Here is a 17,501-nt window from a genome sequence, read left to right as displayed (position 1 = left end):
GCCATGGCTATGGTGGAATCAGATGAATCAGACAGCCTGGTCTCTGTCATAAACAGTATATCAGGCATTTCCTCCATTACAAAATCATAGATATTAGCATCATGTTTTTGTAAGGAGTGTACATTAATTAATGCTGCTGAAAAAGACTGCTTAATCTGGTCTCTGTTCCCCCACGTAGTGGTGTTTACCTTTGTCTGAGGCGGGGATTTAATTTGTTACTTACACCGACGACAGGCATAGCCCATTATTATGCAAAACGGAAGGCAATGGAGAGAGCATTTAAAAGGGGTAGCCAAGTCAAGCAGCTCATCTCTTTTGAAGGAGATGCGTTATCTGAAAGACATTGGGCAGAGTGGCTGGCGCTGGTCGCTTCAAGATGCTGACGGGTGTAGACAGTCTTGCCTTTGGCGTGCCTTTGAATCACCCGCTGCGTGCGTCTGCTCAGCGTCTGTTTTTATACACGAGGGCCCAAGGCAAACTAGAGCTGCCCTGCCCAAAATGGCACCAGGGTCCCAATAATGTGAAAAATGGCACTCAGAAGGAAACTCCCTTTTTAGCAGCTCCCATTTCCCAGAATAAAGTGCAAGTGCCCGTAGCTTTAACAAGTTCAATTACATTGATAGGAGTACCATTACAATTACATTACATTACAATCTAAGAGCACTGAAGTGCTAATAAGGAAGGGTGTTTTCTTGAGAAATTGGCTCATTAAGAAATTTGTCGAATGAGTATCTGTAGGAAGTTGGCTCTGTATGTGCTATTTCAAAGTAAGGAATAGCATGCACAGAGTCCAAGGGTTCCCCTTAGAGGTAAAATAGTGGTAAAAAGAGATAATACTAATGCTCTATTTTGTGGTAGTGTGGTCGAGCAGTAGGCTTATCCAAGGAGTAGTGTTAAGCATTTGTTGTACATACACATAGACAATAAATGAGGTACACACACTCAGAGACAAATCCAGCCAATAGGTTTTTGTATAGAAAAATATCTTTTCTTAGTTTATTTTAAGAACCACAGGTTCAAATTCTACATGTAATATCTCATTTGAAAGGTATTGCAGGTAAGTACTTTAGGAACTTTAAATCATAAAAATTGCATGTATACTTTACAAGTTATTGACAAATAGCTGTTTTAAAAGTGGACACTTAGTGCAATTTTCACAGTTCCTAGGGGAGGTAAGTTTTTGTTAGTTTTACCAGGTAAGTAAGACACTTACAGGGTTCAGTTCTTGGTCCAAGGTAGCCCACCGTTGGGGGTTCAGAGCAACCCCAAAGTCACCACACCAGCAGCTCAGGGCCGGTCAGGTGCAGAGTTCAAAGTGGTGCCCAAAACACATAGGCTAGAATGGAGAGAAGGGGGTGCCCCGGTTCCGGTCTGCTTGCAGGTAAGTACCCGCGTCTTCGGAGGGCAGACCAGGGGGGTTTTGTAGGGCACCGGGGGGGACACAAGCCCACACAGAAATTTCACCCTCAGCAGCGCGGGGGCGGCCGGGTGCAGTGTAGAAACAGGCGTCGGGTTCGCAATGTTAGTCTATGAGAGATCTCGGGATCTCTTCAGCGCTGCAGGCAGGCAAGGGGGGGGTTCCTCGGGGAAACCTCCACTTGGGCAAGGGAGAGGGACTCCTGGGGGTCACTTCTCCAGTGAAAGTCCGGTCCTTCAGGTCCTGGGGGCTGCGGGTGCAGGGTCTCTCCCAGGCGTCGGGACTTAGGATTCAAAGAGTCGCGGTCAGGGGAAGCCTCGGGATTCCCTCTGCAGGCGGCGCTGTGGGGGCTCAGGGGGGACAGGTTTTGGTACTCACAGTATCAGAGTAGTCCTGGGGTCCCTCCTGAGGTGTTGGATCTCCACCAGCCGAGTCGGGGTCGCCGGGTGCAGTGTTGCAAGTCTCACGCTTCTTGCGGGGAGCTTGCAGGGTTCTTTCAAGGCTGCTGGAAACAAAGTTGCAGCCTTTCTTGGAGCAGGTCCGCTGTCCTCGGGAGTTTCTTGTCTTTTCGAAGCAGGGGCAGTCCTCAGAGGATGTCGAGGTCGCTGGTCCCTTTGGAAGGCGTCGCTGGAGCAGGATCTTTGGAAGGCAGGAGACAGGCCGGTGAGTTTCTGGAGCCAAGGCAGTTGTCGTCTTCTGGTCTTCCGCTGCAGGGGTTTTCAGCTAGGCAGTCCTTCTTCTTGTAGTTGCAGGAATCTAATTTTCTAGGGTTCAGGGTAGCCCTTAAATACTAAATTTAAGGGCGTGTTTAGGTCTGGGGGGTTAGTAGCCAATGGCTACTAGCCCTGAGGGTGGGTACACCCTCTTTGTGCCTCCTCCCAAGGGGAGGGGGTCACAATCCTAACCCTATTGGGGGAATCCTCCATCTGCAAGATGGAGGATTTCTAAAAGTTAGAGTCACCTCAGCTCAGGACACCTTAGGGGCTGTCCTGACTGGCCAGTGACTCCTCCTTGTTGCTTTCTTTGTTCCCTCCAGCCTTGCCGCCAAAAGTGGGGGCCGTGGCCGGAGGGGGCGGGCAACTCCACTAAGCTGGAGTGCCCTGCTGGGCTGTGACAAAAGGGGGGAGCCTTTGAGGCTCACCGCCAGGTGTCACAGTTCCTGCCTGGGGGAGGTGTTAGCATCTCCACCCAGTGCAGGCTTTGTTACTGGCCTTGGAGTGACAAAGGCACTCTCCCCATGGGGCCAGCAACATGTCTCTAGTGTGGCAGGCTGCTGGAACCAGTCAGCCTACACAGATAGTTGGTTAAGTTTCAGGGGGCACCTCTAAGGTGCCCTCTGTGGTGTATTTTACAATAAAATGTACACTGGCATCAGTGTGCATTTATTGTGCTGAGAAGTTTGATACCAAACTTCCCAGTTTTCAGGGTAGCCATTATGGTGCTGTGGAGTTCGTGTTTGACAGGCTCCCAGACCATATACTCTTATGGCTACCCTGCACTTACAATGTCTAAGGTTTTGTTTAGACACTGTAGGGGTACCATGCTCATGCACTGGTACCCTCACCTATGGTATAGTGCACCCTGCCTTAGGGCTGTAAGGCCTGCTAGAGGGGTGTCTTACCTATACTGCATAGGCAGTGAGAGGCTGGCATGGCACCCTGAGGGGAGTGCCATGTCGACTTACTCATTTTGTTCTCACTAGCACACACAGGCTTGTAAGCAGTGTGTCTGTGCTGAGTGAGGGGTCTCTAGGGTGGCATAAGACATGCTGCAGCCCTTAGAGACCTTCCTTGGCATCAGGGCCCTTGGTACTAGAAGTACCAGTTACAAGGGACTTATCTGAGTGCCAGGGTGTGCCAATTGTGGATACAATGGTACATTTTAGGTGAAGGAACACTGGTGCTGGGGCCTGGTTAGCAGGGTCCCAGCACTCTTCTCAGTCAAGTCAGCATCAGTATCAGGCAAAAAGTGGGGGGTAACTGCAACAGGGAGCCATTTCTTTACAGTATCCATTAGAATGAAGTCAATTTAAACCAGACAAATAACAAAAACTATACAGATGGATCAATTTGTTCCTCCATACTTCCCAACCTAAATATTACAACAGAGCCAGACATTTTGTTGCGCCTGTAACCCACCCTTAATTGAGCGTCTTTGTCTCCCACTTGTATGGAAGGATGAATTAAAGTCGGCTTAAGTAGCTTCCAGATTCCCGCTTTGGCGATGTATAAAACTCTGTAGATTCATACAGTTAAACTTCAATCACTTTAACATCAAACTATGAGAAGCAGAGCAGTTTCCGGTTTAAAACAGGTGGCCTGCAGCCAGGTGTGCCACCACTTTTGTATCAAAAACTCCAGAAAGAATATTACTTAGAAAAACAAACATTTTGTCAAGCAATTTCAACAGAGACAAGTGAAATATGTATGAACATGCATAAATATGATTTTACATGTCAATACAGACAGGACTTCATGATTTCAGACATGTATAGATGTGTCTTTCTATGATACCATATCTGTACAGAGAATTTCTAGTTCAAAAACTGTCTGCCATAAAGAAACAGGCCGGGCCTACCTTCGATCCATCCAGACTAATTATCCTATAGACAGTCCTTGTGCTATCGTAGAAGTAGGATACAGTAACTGCATGCTTGCTGGTGGGGACCCAGTTCTTCTTAGTGTTCGGGTCAATCTGGAAGACATGAGCTCGGGTGCTGTAAATGGGCTGCTCCCTAAAGGAAAAGAAGGTAGAAAGAAGTGTTGGCTCTAATTTTGTATCAGTAAAACAGAAGGCAAAATTACCCCCTTTTGGAACTTACAATTCATTTCTCCAGTTAACATCCACAACGGTTTATAATTAGTTGTCTGAACGATCAAAAAAGGTCAGTTCCCTAAATATAGAAACATCGCAGTAACACGTTACATAACGCAGCTCCCAAATGTCTTCCATGACGAGGTATGTCCTCGTGAATACAAATGTGCCACACACGTATCATCTCGTCACTCGATGCAAACGACAAAAACATTCCCCAGTCTGCCTTATGCGTGGATGTGTCGTACTTACATGCTTGGCATTTACTGAGCGCGCCGCAGAGCACACATTGTAGTTTCTGTTCCCTAAGTGGTTGTCGGGAGTCTTATACCAACCGGCTGCAGTTGGCTCTCGCTACGTCACCATGCATGGAATGCGTCTAAAAATACTTTACTTTCCTTTTCAGCGGGCACTTGTAGTTTTAAGGTAACGCTCGAGGGTCACACATAACGGAACTGGGAAAATACTGTAAGCGATGAGGGAAGCTCGGCAAATTTTATATATTTTTTTTAAACTCTTTATGCAGAATCAAACGCCAAACAATAAAGGGCAATTACTTTCTAAAAAAAACACCACCAGGCCAGCGGAAAGTAATCATACTAGAAGAAGCTTTACATCCATGAATCGCCTGAATGGACACCTTTCACACAGATAAAATAGAGGTGGTCGAAGTAAATTTTAAAAAGTTTGGGATGTGCGATACTTTCGCGCAATGGAGGCGGAGTCAAAGCCGTGGCAAAAAAAAAAAAAAAAAATCAAAATAACTACATATAAAATAATGCACTATTATGAAACCTCTTTAAGTTGATGCACTGCAGAGCTCCCTGTGTGCGTAACCAGAGAGCCACAGAAATCAATCCTGTCTGGTGCAGTGGAGAAACCTGACTTGTGTATGCAGGTAAGCAGGCACCCCGCCCAGGAGATTTGTTTAGCTGTCTGTCCCACCCTCGGTTTCACAGCACAGGAGACTCCCTGCCTTACTCTTCAGCTAAAGCATTTCAACTCTCGGAATTAACAGTCCTGCGATGATTGTCTTTCCACAAAAAGCAGGGGAACTGTTTTCCTTAAAATAAAAAAGTATGGGCACAGCGTGCCCCTCAGATCCCACCCACTTCGACCACTGATACAATATTAACACTGCGCATGTCTCATCTTCCCACTTCTTAAGGGAGGTAGCTCTGGAGCAATAGCCCAAACATTTAACTACTAAGACAACTAATGTCTATGCCAGGCAACATACCCCTCACCCCCCCTGTATAGATAGCAGCTAAGTAATAATCCAAGTATTCTTCATATTCTCAACAACTTTCCAATACATTGATTCCATGTATTGCACTGTTCCACAACCCACCAAGACCACTTTATCTGGCATTGGTATGCCGCGTTTCATCCCCGAACTACCCCCGCACCTCTCTTCCTCCCCAACTACAAAGGGTTTGATCCACAAAGGTAAACCTATGACTTGTGTAAGGTAACTCATTTTCGGTATTCACAAACTACAATTTAATAGTACCTTTACAACTGTGGTAACTCCAGAGTCAGAGAACTCCGCACACAGTAAGATAAGCCTGTCTCATTCTGCGTGCCTTTGAGATACACGGAGGAGGCAGAACTCTGTTTATTTTGCTTTAGGATTACATGAAGACAGTTTGTAAGGTTGTTTAAAATCCGCTTGGTTCTTAATGTTGTCTTGTGCTGGGACTACAAAATCTAGGACTGATGGAGGAAAGTGAGGGAGTCAGTGTATTCGTTTTGCCTTCAGTAGGATGTCGCTTAAAGGGGAATAGTAGCGCCTCTCACAAAGCACTCCCATCTGGCATTTCACTTTGAAATCAATCTATAACTAATATCTATAGCAGAATATGCTTCAATTTTACCTGTGAACAATTGTAATTTTCACCTTATGCACCTTTCTTAGCCCCTCTGGGTACCCTCTCTCTATTCAAGTATTATGTCACTATTTATTTGTAAAGAGAAGTATCCTCTCTATGACTAATAATATGTAAAGTACACTAACACACATTTTGGGTAGAGGAGTGCTAAATAAATTAACAGAAATAGTAGTGCCTGTACGAACTCTACGCAGCCTGTGGAGAGGTGATAAGCAATATAAATTTAAAACAGTGCAAATGTCATCTTTTCACTAATAAAGGACACTTTAGTACTTCCTCTCAGACTTGATGCGGAGATGAGTGATTTAATACACCGGCATGTGCTCAGGAGTACCCGAGGTGAGCCAGTCAGTATGTTGTATCTGTGGTGAAATTAGAAAATGTATGTTTATCTAGCCTAAACCAACAGAAAAAAGTAGGCGAGAAGAGACTGTCACATCAATAAAAACAAAAAAATAAGCAACAAGGATACAGAGAGACAAAATAAATTGTGAAGACAGGATAGCAAAACAGCAGAGGATGGGAAGAAGGAGGCTGGTGAGTGAAGTCGAGTCTCTGAGTATGGAAAAGGATGAGGACGAATGGAATGAGGAGGCGCACTATACCAATAGCAGCTGCTTTGCCCTGTCAACTCTCTTAGCTTAAAGGCGATCAGGCTAGTAAGAAATACAGGGACAATGCCATCAAGCTACCTGACGAAAGTCAGTTTGGTGCCCTGCAGCATTTTCAAATAGGTTTGTGTTTTCCAAAGCTTTACCCACTGGTAAACGTACATTTGATTGAGCTGAGGACTTGGTAGTTTGCAAGGTAATGGCGACTCATTGTTCTTTCAATCAGGATACCAGAAAATGCCACTGGAGATAAGGAAACTGAACCTTTTGTTGGACAGAGATTGACGCAGAGCTCAAAACGGCGTGGGGCAACAAGGCAGAGTCTAGAACTAACTAGGAAGTCAAAAACCGACAGACAACCTTTTCTAGCCAATATAATGCATAATAACCGAAAAAATATTACAGGGATTAAATGCAATTTCGACTGGGACTTCCATACTCTTATGGGAATTAACTGATGACAGCAGGAAAAGACTGAAGTTCCTGGGAGTGGACTTCTGAAAACATCATTTGATTATGTCAACGTCACCAAATCACTATCCATCACATTGGGAGGAGAGAGAATGTTAATGCACAACAAAATATGAGCAATTTGCAAGAAGTCAAAGATCACTAGAACCACCATTTGGCTCTTCCTTTTCTCCACTTTTTTAGAAGACCCGATTTATACCCTAATTCTACTCGTCAACCCTTTGCTATCCTGCCATCCTCTACATTTATCTTTTGCTTCTTTTTTCTGCTTTAATTTTACAGCTCTGTTATCCAGCTAATGTTTACTACAGGACCGACAATTACGTTTTCATTTACATTGATGAAATTACTAATAATATTTGTATCTGTTCTTATCTGTTTTTGGAGCTTATTTCTATTGATTGTGACGAAATTGCATTTCTCTTAATTTGTATTGCTTCAAAAATGATTTTCCATTATTTGGTTTCTCAGAAATTAGTTCTTTTTTTAATTCTTTTAATTTACAAACTACACCAGGGGCGACCTTCCTGAAGATAACATTCCCAGGAATAATTAATACACGACATCAGGGAGCACAAGAAAGGAATTCAGAAACAGAAAAGGCATCAGTGTTAGACCCATCAGCCTTAGGGTGGTCTTCCCCCAGACATTTTTGCCTCACCTCCTCCATTTTTGCTGGATCCATGTTTGTTGGCAAACAGTGCTAAAGTGCATGTGCTCTCTGTTTAAACCATAGTACATTGGCTTATCAACAAATGGTATATTTAAATATATGTATAAGTCCCTAGTGAAGTATGCTAGACGTGCCCAGAGCCTATAAATTAAATGCTACTACTAATGAGCCTGCAGCACAGATTGTGCAACCCGCCTAAGTAGCTCTTTAAACATGTCTTAGGCCTATCATTGCAGAGCCTTTGTGTGTGGTTTAAACTGCCATTTCGAATTGGCACTTAAAAACTCTTGCCAATCCTTAAACTCCCCTTTTATTACATATACGTCACTCATAAGGGAGGGCCTCTGATAGGAGAACAGTGGTGATTCCTTATCACAGTGGTTCCCAGCCTGTGGTACCGGGACCCCTGGGTTCCGCTGAAGCCTCCTCAGGGGGTTAGTAACTGCTTAAAAAATTAAATATTAACTTATCCTTTTTGGTGGCATGCAGTGAGGTGATACTGCTTGTTTTAGGAGTGCTTCGGCAACAGCATGTCTGATTATGCTGGGGCTCATATTATATCAGGGTTTGGATTCTAGCAATGCTCTGATTTTACCACTGTAGGGCTTGAAGCAGATAGGAAGTGATAGTTCTGGGGTCAGACGTCTCTGCAAATCAGTGCATTCTCACAACACACAAGGTTTGAATCTTTCACCAGACAAGTAAAACATTTTCCAGGCTGTGAAAGAAGTAGCATGGGGCAAAATAATCTACAATTGCTTAGCAGATTTTGTCTTAACACATATAGGGCCTGATTACAACTTTGGCAGAGAGGGTTAATCCGTCCCAAATGTGACGGATATCCCGCCCACCGTATTACGAGTTCCATAGGATATAATGGACTCGTAATACGGTGGCCGGGATATCCGTCTCATTTGGGACGGATTATCCCCCTCGCCAAAGTTGTAATCAGGCCCATACATTTGTATATTTACTCATGCAAAAATGGAATTCACAAATGTTTGCTAGAAGTACGTTCTGCTTGCCTTCTTCTGTAAACTCTTGTGAATTCCTGTAAGCCGTAAATATGCACTAATGCAAGGAGATACTCCTGCACTGAACTTTTGTGACTCTTTTTAAAAAAAAATAACTCTTCCCCAAATCATTTACTTACCTACATGCACCAAAAAGGCTTTAATGAATAATGCCTCAGAGAAATGTATCTAAAGTTGCACAACAGTTAGGCAAGGCATTTTTTCCAAGTTGTATTTGTACTGTGTACATTATATTTTGAAAGCAGACAATCCCCAAACTTGCTATAAAGTTTCTGCTTGTATGTGGATATAATCAGGAACCAGGGTGGGCCTATTCGTCCAAAGGAGAAAATAAACTTTAAATGTGTTGTCCTTGACCACAAACAATATGTGGTGGGCTTCTGGTGATGACAATAACACGCTCCTGTACCTACCCTGATGAAGTAAATAATCAAACACTAATACAGCATTATCATATCACTCCAACTTCAACAAACACCTGTCCAAATTCATCTAAATACTGTTTATTTCTATCACATCTAAATGCTACTCGCCTCAAACACTAACTGTAACCTCTTGCCAATAACTATCAAATGCGTCTACTCTCAGATCCTCACAACCAGGACCACTCCAACAGCTCTTCTTTTAACTTCCACTTAACCATTAAGTCATCATCCACATAACTTATTCACTTCCTTCTCTGTGACATCTTAATCAGGTTAATTCTTGCCTCTGAGGGAGATCATGATTTATTTACTAATTAGTGGCATAGACAGAGCATTTGGCAACGAACAGCCCTGCAGTAAAAAACTTACCCAAGAAGAATAATGAAGAAAATGAAATGTGCACTTTTGAATTTCAGCGAGCCATTTGTGCCTACCAGTCATATTTGATCTCTCGTTTAACATGAAACATTTTATCTTCATAAATGTGTGAATTATTAATAAACACAAACCTGGAAAGTACTATTTTCAAGTAGAAACATTAGAAATAAAATGTATTTGAGTATTTAAATGAATTCGAATTAAAACACACATTGAATTAAACAGCTTTCATAAGGTGCGAAAATAAGTGTCTGTTCAAAACTGCTTTGACATAACATGCATAATGTATAACAAAATAGTTTGCCTTGCATATTCGATTTGAAAAGGTGTGCAAAGAAGTTTATTAATATATTAATTGTATTAAAAGTGCATTAGGCTTTCTTAACTTGTCTAGCCCTGAAAGTTCACTTTGCAAGCAGTCATGGAAAATGTTATTAATGTTTAATTTCAACCTTAACCTGAATTATTTTCTTTAGTCAGCAAATGCACTGTTGAATGTACTATTGTATTCTAGGAAAGAGCATGTTTCAAATGTAGTTAATGTAACAATATTTGTTCTAGCTGCTGATTTGCACAGGAAGATTTATCAAGCTTGTGTGATAGAATATCAGCTTAGTGTACTGTGTGAGAAACAAACTGCAAGTAACAGATTGTTAGAAAATGTAATATTTTGGCAGAATCCTGTAACCAGAGGAGGAAGAACAATGCATATTCACTCAGAACTTTTCAAAATGTTTCAAAAGTTGGTGGTGCCGTCTACAATGATTGGATGTTGAAATCGACACTCTTAGTGTGCCCGCCAGATGGACCAATGGAATGGATTTTGGCTATTTTAATTAGTGAAGAACTTTGGAACAGAAGTCAGCCCCCTTCTGAATCTGCTTGATGTCAGACCATTGTCAACTCTCCTTAAGTCTGTTCTTACATTCTCTTCTCTGTGTTTCCTCATGAATTTTCTCATTGTAGTTTTAATTACCCTATTCTGTTGTGTGGTTCAGTACTAATAAGGGCTACTCATTCTGAACTGCTGATCTGTCCTAAGTGCAGCTCGTATTTTGCACTGTCCTGATGCTGCTGTCATCTGACACTAGAAGAAGGTGATCGTTCCTGTTGAATCACCCTGTTTGTTGTCCCATGAGGAGAGGTATAACTAAAAGCGTTTCCTTGTTTCCCTTTTTCAGTTAGTTACACTAGCATATTTTATAGTTAGTTATCCTACTTAGATATTTTGCAAATTATTTTTGCCTTCTTCTATTTTTGCTTTTGCCCGCATGTGTTAGCCCGGTCCCACACATGCAAGTCTCAATTCTGGTTAGTGTTAGGAATGGCCCAGCTCTGAAATCGATTGTTGAATCTGTATTTCGATGTGCACTGATGTCACCATCATCTGCTAACAATGTACATATTGTGTTGTTGCTAATTTACATTATTCTTTTGGAATGTTTAACTGTATTGATGTTTAGCAGGCTGAATCTATTGACGCTTTGTCAGCCTATGGTTTCCATGTATTTGTATAATTTAGTTCTGCACACAATTAATGTGACACTGATTTAGGGACTGTAATAAAACTTTGAAACTTATTCAGATTGGAGTTTTGTTTTAGTGTTAAGTTATTCATGGTGTTGATTGTGGTTTATTATATTGTCATTGGTTCGTGGGCTAACACGATTCTGAATACTGACTCCGTCACTTAGTTCAAAGGTTCAGACGAACTCTGAGGGTGAGTATTTGTGATGATAACTCACCCGGGTGTGGATGGTCAGTGGTTGATCATTTCGTGCTCCTTCACCTCCAATCTACAAAACTTCCTGTGGACATTCTGATCGCTAAAATCTTAAATTACAAACATCTAGAAATCTCCTCATGCATCCTTACTTCTCTCTCCTGTCCATTTAGCCTGTCATTAATGAAAATAAACTAAAAATGTTTTGCTTCCTCTTTTACAACCACGTATGAAGCATCAACAGCCAACAATTAATTATACTCCAAAAAACAAAACCTTTCTCCAAACAGTCTTTCTTTTTGAAAACTCAACAATACCTGGTATTCAACAAAGTTTCTTTGCGGTCATCTGTTAACCTACCCAACCTTCTCCAGGCTGAATCCAAGCTCATCACTTACCCAAGATGTTCCTCTTTGGTTTAAGTTTAACACCATAGCAAACTAATGTTTTAACAGCTGTTTAAGTATTCTCCTTGATCAACCTGACACTTTTGACATGTTTGACTACTTAGCCCACTGAACAACTTGGCTTTTGTTACCATTGCTGACACCAAAGGTTTCTCCTACCAGTCTAACTGCTCATTTTACATTTGAAAGTGCTTGCTAATTACCCAACCACTTCTTTTTGATGAGTATTCACCGATGCTCCATGCTGACACCCTTCCATTTCTACTGTCAATTGTACACCTCTTTCCATGACAATATTATAACCTCCTGTTTTGTACTACCACCTCAAAGCTGAGATGCAAATATTTTCCTCTTTCCCCACCACTGTGCCAATCACACACCCAAATGTGCATTGATCCCATATAATTGAGGCACCATCTGGCTTTAAGACACCTTGTGCTCAATTCAACCAAAATATATATCATCCACTTACCTCCCTTCATTTACCAATTTTTACTAATGTTTCTTTTCCACCCAAAGTTCTAACTGTATACAGCAGTACTTCTTAATCTTTTGACATCTGTGAACCCCCAATAAATCATTACTAGCACCCAAGGACCCCCCACTGAATCATTACTGAATCGGGGAACCACGCCGAGTCATTTCTGGAAGCCAGGAACATATTTGTTATGATTTGAACCACAAAGCAATACACAAAAATACAGATACAAACATTCAAACAAATACAAAAATACAGATTTCAATGGAATGGTTGGAGCTTTTCTAAATTCAATTGAGGTCACTTTTCGTCCATACTATGGGGGTTATTACAACTTTGGAGGAGGTGTTAATCCGTCCCAAAAGTGACGGTAAAGTGACGGATATACCACCAGCCATATTACAAGTCCATTATATCCTATGGAACTCGTAATACGGCTGGTGGTATATCCATCACATTTGGGACGGATTAACACCTCCTCCAAAGTTGTAATAACCCCCTATATTCTGTCTGAAGCACTTGCACTGTTCTCACAGATCAATATGAGGATGCTTTCATAATTTTTAGTCGACTATTTCAAATTTCCTCACCTTTACAGATCATTTAAAAACTTTCAATTTTACGTTTTCTTTCTTTGCTTATATACACTTTATTAATATTAATACATTTTTTAAGTTGTCCTGGACCTGCTGAATAGGCTTAATGGATCCTCAGGGGTCCCCAGCCTACAGGTTAAGAAACACTGGTGAACAGCATTGCATTGTAATGAACTAATAAGAGTGTCCACGTCTTATTCCGACTACAGCAGTAGAATCCAGGTATTAGCTGCTCAATATCATGAAAACACATGCCTATTTCCCTTTCCATACTATTTATCCCCATATACAATATTTTGTTGTGACAACTCTAACGGCCTGGTTGTGGGTCTATCATTCTGAGCTTTGCATCAAATCCAATTATTAACTTTGCAAGCATAATATTTTTCTCTTCCACACCCAACCCCACCCCTCTTCTACCTCTCCCCTTCAAGCTTTCAGCCTTGGTACTAAAAGTCATTCATTGTCATTCATCTCCTGTTTTGTACTTGAAATTTCAATTAAAAAATCTGTTACATAAAAATGATCCATTGACTAGCCCCTTCTTACACACCTGACACTATTTTTGCACTCAACTGCACAACTCGCCCTCCAAATATTCCAAAGCTCCAGGGTTCTATTCCTGCTTTCTCCCATAAAAATGTTGACGATATCTGCAATCTGGAGTCAATTTTACATTGTCATGTCATTGCCCCATCATCAAAATTAACATATTCATTTTAAATATGTACTATATCATGTTACTTTTTTCACTCCTTCTCAATGTTTGATGACCTTACTACACCTTCTTTCAAAACCCCAGCCCAAACTATCTCAAGCTCCTATCTTTACACTGCTTAGTAGCCTAACAGGTCACTACTCTACGTACAAATAAAAGACTAATTTGTACATACTCTATGGAGCTTGCTCAGAAAGGTAAACTTACATGTGAGAAAATCCACACGTTCAAGCTACCTCTTACACTTTTGAGTAACTTTACACTCCATAAATGGTGAATGGCCAAAAGCAGTTGTTACTCACAAGTGCAGACTTACATGTGTGCCTGAATTCTGGGGCAGGGGACATGTAAACTACATCACAAAACAAAATAAAATGATGGACGGAGTGTTGAAACAGGGTCAAGACTGATTTGCATATGGCTTGGTCCAACCTCGGGTGACGTGGCGAGCAAAATAATGATGGATTAAACCCAGATCTGTGACTGGGGGTGAGTGTTTGAAAAGTTTCAACATTCCGTCCATCATTTTATTTTGTTTTGTGATGTTGACATGTAAACTACCACATTAAACTTTTCACATGTAGGAGGAGGTCTCTCACACAGGGTGAAGATATCACTATTGTAAAATATAGGGAACATTTTAAAAGTTTATTAAACTTAAAATACGTTATTTAGCTATATTAATGTCTAATATTAATGTAAAATAACCTAAAATATTTATCTTAAATGTTGAGCAAAATAAAAAATTTACAGCAGTAGCTTAATTTTTAGATATTAATAATGATATATCAAATTAATTTTTCTCTATATTTTTAAAAAGTGAAAATAAGCTAATTTAATTAAACAATATTTCCTATCGGGTGTTAAGTATCTACCTACATTATTTTTTGTGGGAGGCCTTTGCAGTACCAGTGGTTGGCCATGTGTCATACTGGATTTACTCCAGCTGAGCTGGAGCATCTTTACAACTGCCTTGGGTCCTTCTGGGCTGCTGTAACTATATAAGTGCAGTTTGTAAATCAGAATAGGCTTACTCTTTTGTTGGTGGTTGGATGCATTTCCCTCCCCACATCCATCCTTCAACCCCTTCCTTACTCCTCCCTGAACCCTTCCCATTTATTCATAAACAATCCCCATTTTTCAGCCACTACGTTTGCCTCTCACATATTTACTTCTAAAAAAGTATGACTCTCTGTGCAGAGATCTCCACACGTAAAAGACAGAAGACAGAAGAGGCAGAGGTGTAGACCTCCGCATGTAGGTTGGTGAGTAGCATTCTGTTGTACATTAGTGGTACTATTGTAGTACTCCTCCTCATGAATAGGCCCCAAAGTTTATGCAATCATGGCCTTAGTGTACACTCCTCCTACCCATCTGCCTTCCCACTGCTCGGTGGGCCCCTGATGACACTCCATGTGAATGATCAAGTAATTTCTATTTTTTTTAGACTACGGGTGATATTATGAAGTTTTATGAAATCTTTATCATGCATTATATTTTTTATTTGCAACTTGTAGTAACATTTTTATGGTTGTTATTAACCTAAACAATAAAGAAAAAGTGTTTTACCTTGTACCCTATAGTCCTTAAAATGCACTGATCCAATCTGTTTATGTTCTGACTTAAGGCATACCATTATGTAAATTGTTTGTAGTAGAAATGCTAACAGTCCTTCAATAAAAATAAATAAGAACAAATATCCTTCTTATTGATTGTTAGTCTTACCTCATAAGAACAGAGCAGAGAAATGCATGAGCATGAAGATTATTTTTTGACAACAGATGAAGAGTGAATAAACAACCAGGCCAGGCCTGCACCAGTAAACACAATTCATTGTGCACAAGTAAATGAAAATGATAGTAAGAAATAATCCCAATTAACCTTGAAAACACCAGGTGGTCTTCTTAACTGTGAAAGCAAGGCTGTCCAACACCATCAGGGATGTGGAATTCCTATCGCCCAACGCCCGGGACATCTTGTTTGGGGTCAAGGGCAACAGGTTTTTATGTTTACTTTGTCCTTGGGACAAGTAGGCCCAACCCCCTGCAGCACAAACCCTTTGGCTGCCTGTTTACAGAGAGTTGAACTTTCTGCAGTTGAGGTAATGTGTTTCCAAAGGATAATGCTGTTCGAACTTGTATTTATGGTTCATTATTTGAAAGCCTTCATTATTAGAGTGCGTGCTGTAAATAAATGTTTTAAGGTCACACTTCACTACTGACGTTGGTTCCAGTACAAAAAAAAAAAAAACGTGTACACACATGTTTGAAAAGTTTAGGCTAAGAGGCTAAGTATAATGCTCCCAGAATGCTCTCTGATTATATGCAAATGAAGTGTCATTTAGTAAAATGTGTTGATGCATGCTAGTATTTCCCAAAAATATTTCTAATGGAAAATCAGTGTAACCATTTTCAACACGATTATGGGAAGCATGAAAATAAACAAACACTGACAAAGCCAACTGATCTGACATATTTTTATAAGTCTTTTAGTTTCATCAATGCGTGTCTTGTTTTGACATGGCTTTTGTAACACTTTATTGTTGTGGGAGCTACCAGGCCCTCAACATTGTAACAAACATTGGCAAAACCCCCCCCAAAAGTTTTTGAACTCTTAAAGCACACGTTGCCACCAGCGGCATAACAAAGGCCCCGCAGCCGCCCTCCAGGGGGCCCCGTCAGCACAGCACCTGCCCTGAGTGAGTCTGGAGAGGGGGCTCCTCCATGTTCTTTGCAAAGGGGCACCCTCCAGTTTCGTTACGTCACTGATTGCCACTGTAGTTCCTGACACTGAACAAAACTACTTTGTGTGGCAATATGCTCCTTGTGGAAGAGCAGAATGCGATCACTCACAGTAAAGCCAGCCGAAAGAGAGAGAAATAGAAGTTTAATAAAAACAAAATGTCTTTGTTAACACCAGACCTAATTAGGGACCAAGACCCACATGTAGGTAGCTTTTTGCATGTCGCAAACAGCGACTTTCGCTGTTTGCGACGTGCAAAAAGCACATTGCGATGCACAAATCCAGTTTTGCGATTCAGTAACCTGGTTACCGAATCACAAAACGGGTTTGCGACTCGCAATTAGTAAGGGGTGTTCCCTTCCTAATTGCAACTCGCAGTGCAATGTAGGATTGTTTTGTGACCGCGAACGCGGGCGCAAACCAACCGCAGTTTGCACCCATTTCAAATGGGTGCTAACACTTTCGCAAAAGGGAAGGGATCCCCATGGGACCCCTTTCCCATTGTGAATGTCACTGTAAACATTTTTTCAGAGCAAGCAGTGGTCCTGTGGACCACTGCCTGCTCTGAAAAACTGAAACGAAAACGTTTCATTTTTCGTTTTTGTTATGCATCTGGTTTTCCTTTAAGGAAAACGGGCTGCATTACAAAAAAAACTGCTTTATTGAAAAGCAGTCACAGACATGGTAAATCTGAACCTACCTACTTGTGGCCCCAAATTCTTAAAGAAAGTCACAAAAGTGCACCCATGGTATATGTCGTACCCCTATAAAATATTTGTGAACTGTATTTTAGCGTGGGTAAATACGATGTGTAGATTTGCTCATGTGAAAATCTATTGAGCATTTGCAAGTTCATTTTCCCTCCAGCCACTTTCTTCCCAACCCTGGAAGAAGTTCTAATTCTGCCATTGTCAGGAGTAAATGTCCAACCTTTCTTATTATGGGAAAATATTAGAGAGAAGCTGGTAAAAATCTTTAAAACATGCAGGTTAGTAGGTTTGCAGACTCAAAGGCATTCCAGCCCTGGAACTATTGCTTACTGCTTCCTCCAGCCCCAGTATGCAGATCTGCAGAAAGGTGGCAAAATAAGGAAATTTCTACAGTAGGGATTGAACCTCCAAG

At 41.3% G+C, this 17,501-nt stretch overlaps 1 protein-coding gene across 2 annotated transcripts in view; it reads right to left on the bottom strand.

Moving 5' to 3' along the window:
* Positions 1-17,501, bottom strand: part of HOMER1 (homer scaffold protein 1) — a 720,670-nt gene that overhangs the window by 551,895 nt on the left and 151,274 nt on the right. Inside the window, exons 1-2 of one of the 2 annotated variants that reach the window (XM_069223237.1) lie at positions 4,484-4,557; positions 3,995-4,151 (exon numbers count right to left, since the gene is read on the bottom strand). In XM_069223237.1, the coding sequence (XP_069079338.1) occupies positions 3,995-4,151; positions 4,484-4,494 (168 nt within the window). In that variant the 5' untranslated portion in view covers positions 4,495-4,557. Of the gene's footprint in view, positions 1-3,994; positions 4,152-4,483; positions 4,558-17,501 lie in introns of those variants that run through there. The other variant, XM_069223247.1, reaches the window with a different exon arrangement.

Source organism: Pleurodeles waltl, chromosome 1_1, assembly GCF_031143425.1.
Source record: "Pleurodeles waltl isolate 20211129_DDA chromosome 1_1, aPleWal1.hap1.20221129, whole genome shotgun sequence".
Classification (NCBI taxonomy): Eukaryota; Metazoa; Chordata; class Amphibia; order Caudata; family Salamandridae; genus Pleurodeles; species Pleurodeles waltl.
Note: the sequence above shows the minus strand (reverse complement) of the source record. Positions and strands in the feature narration are given on the sequence as shown.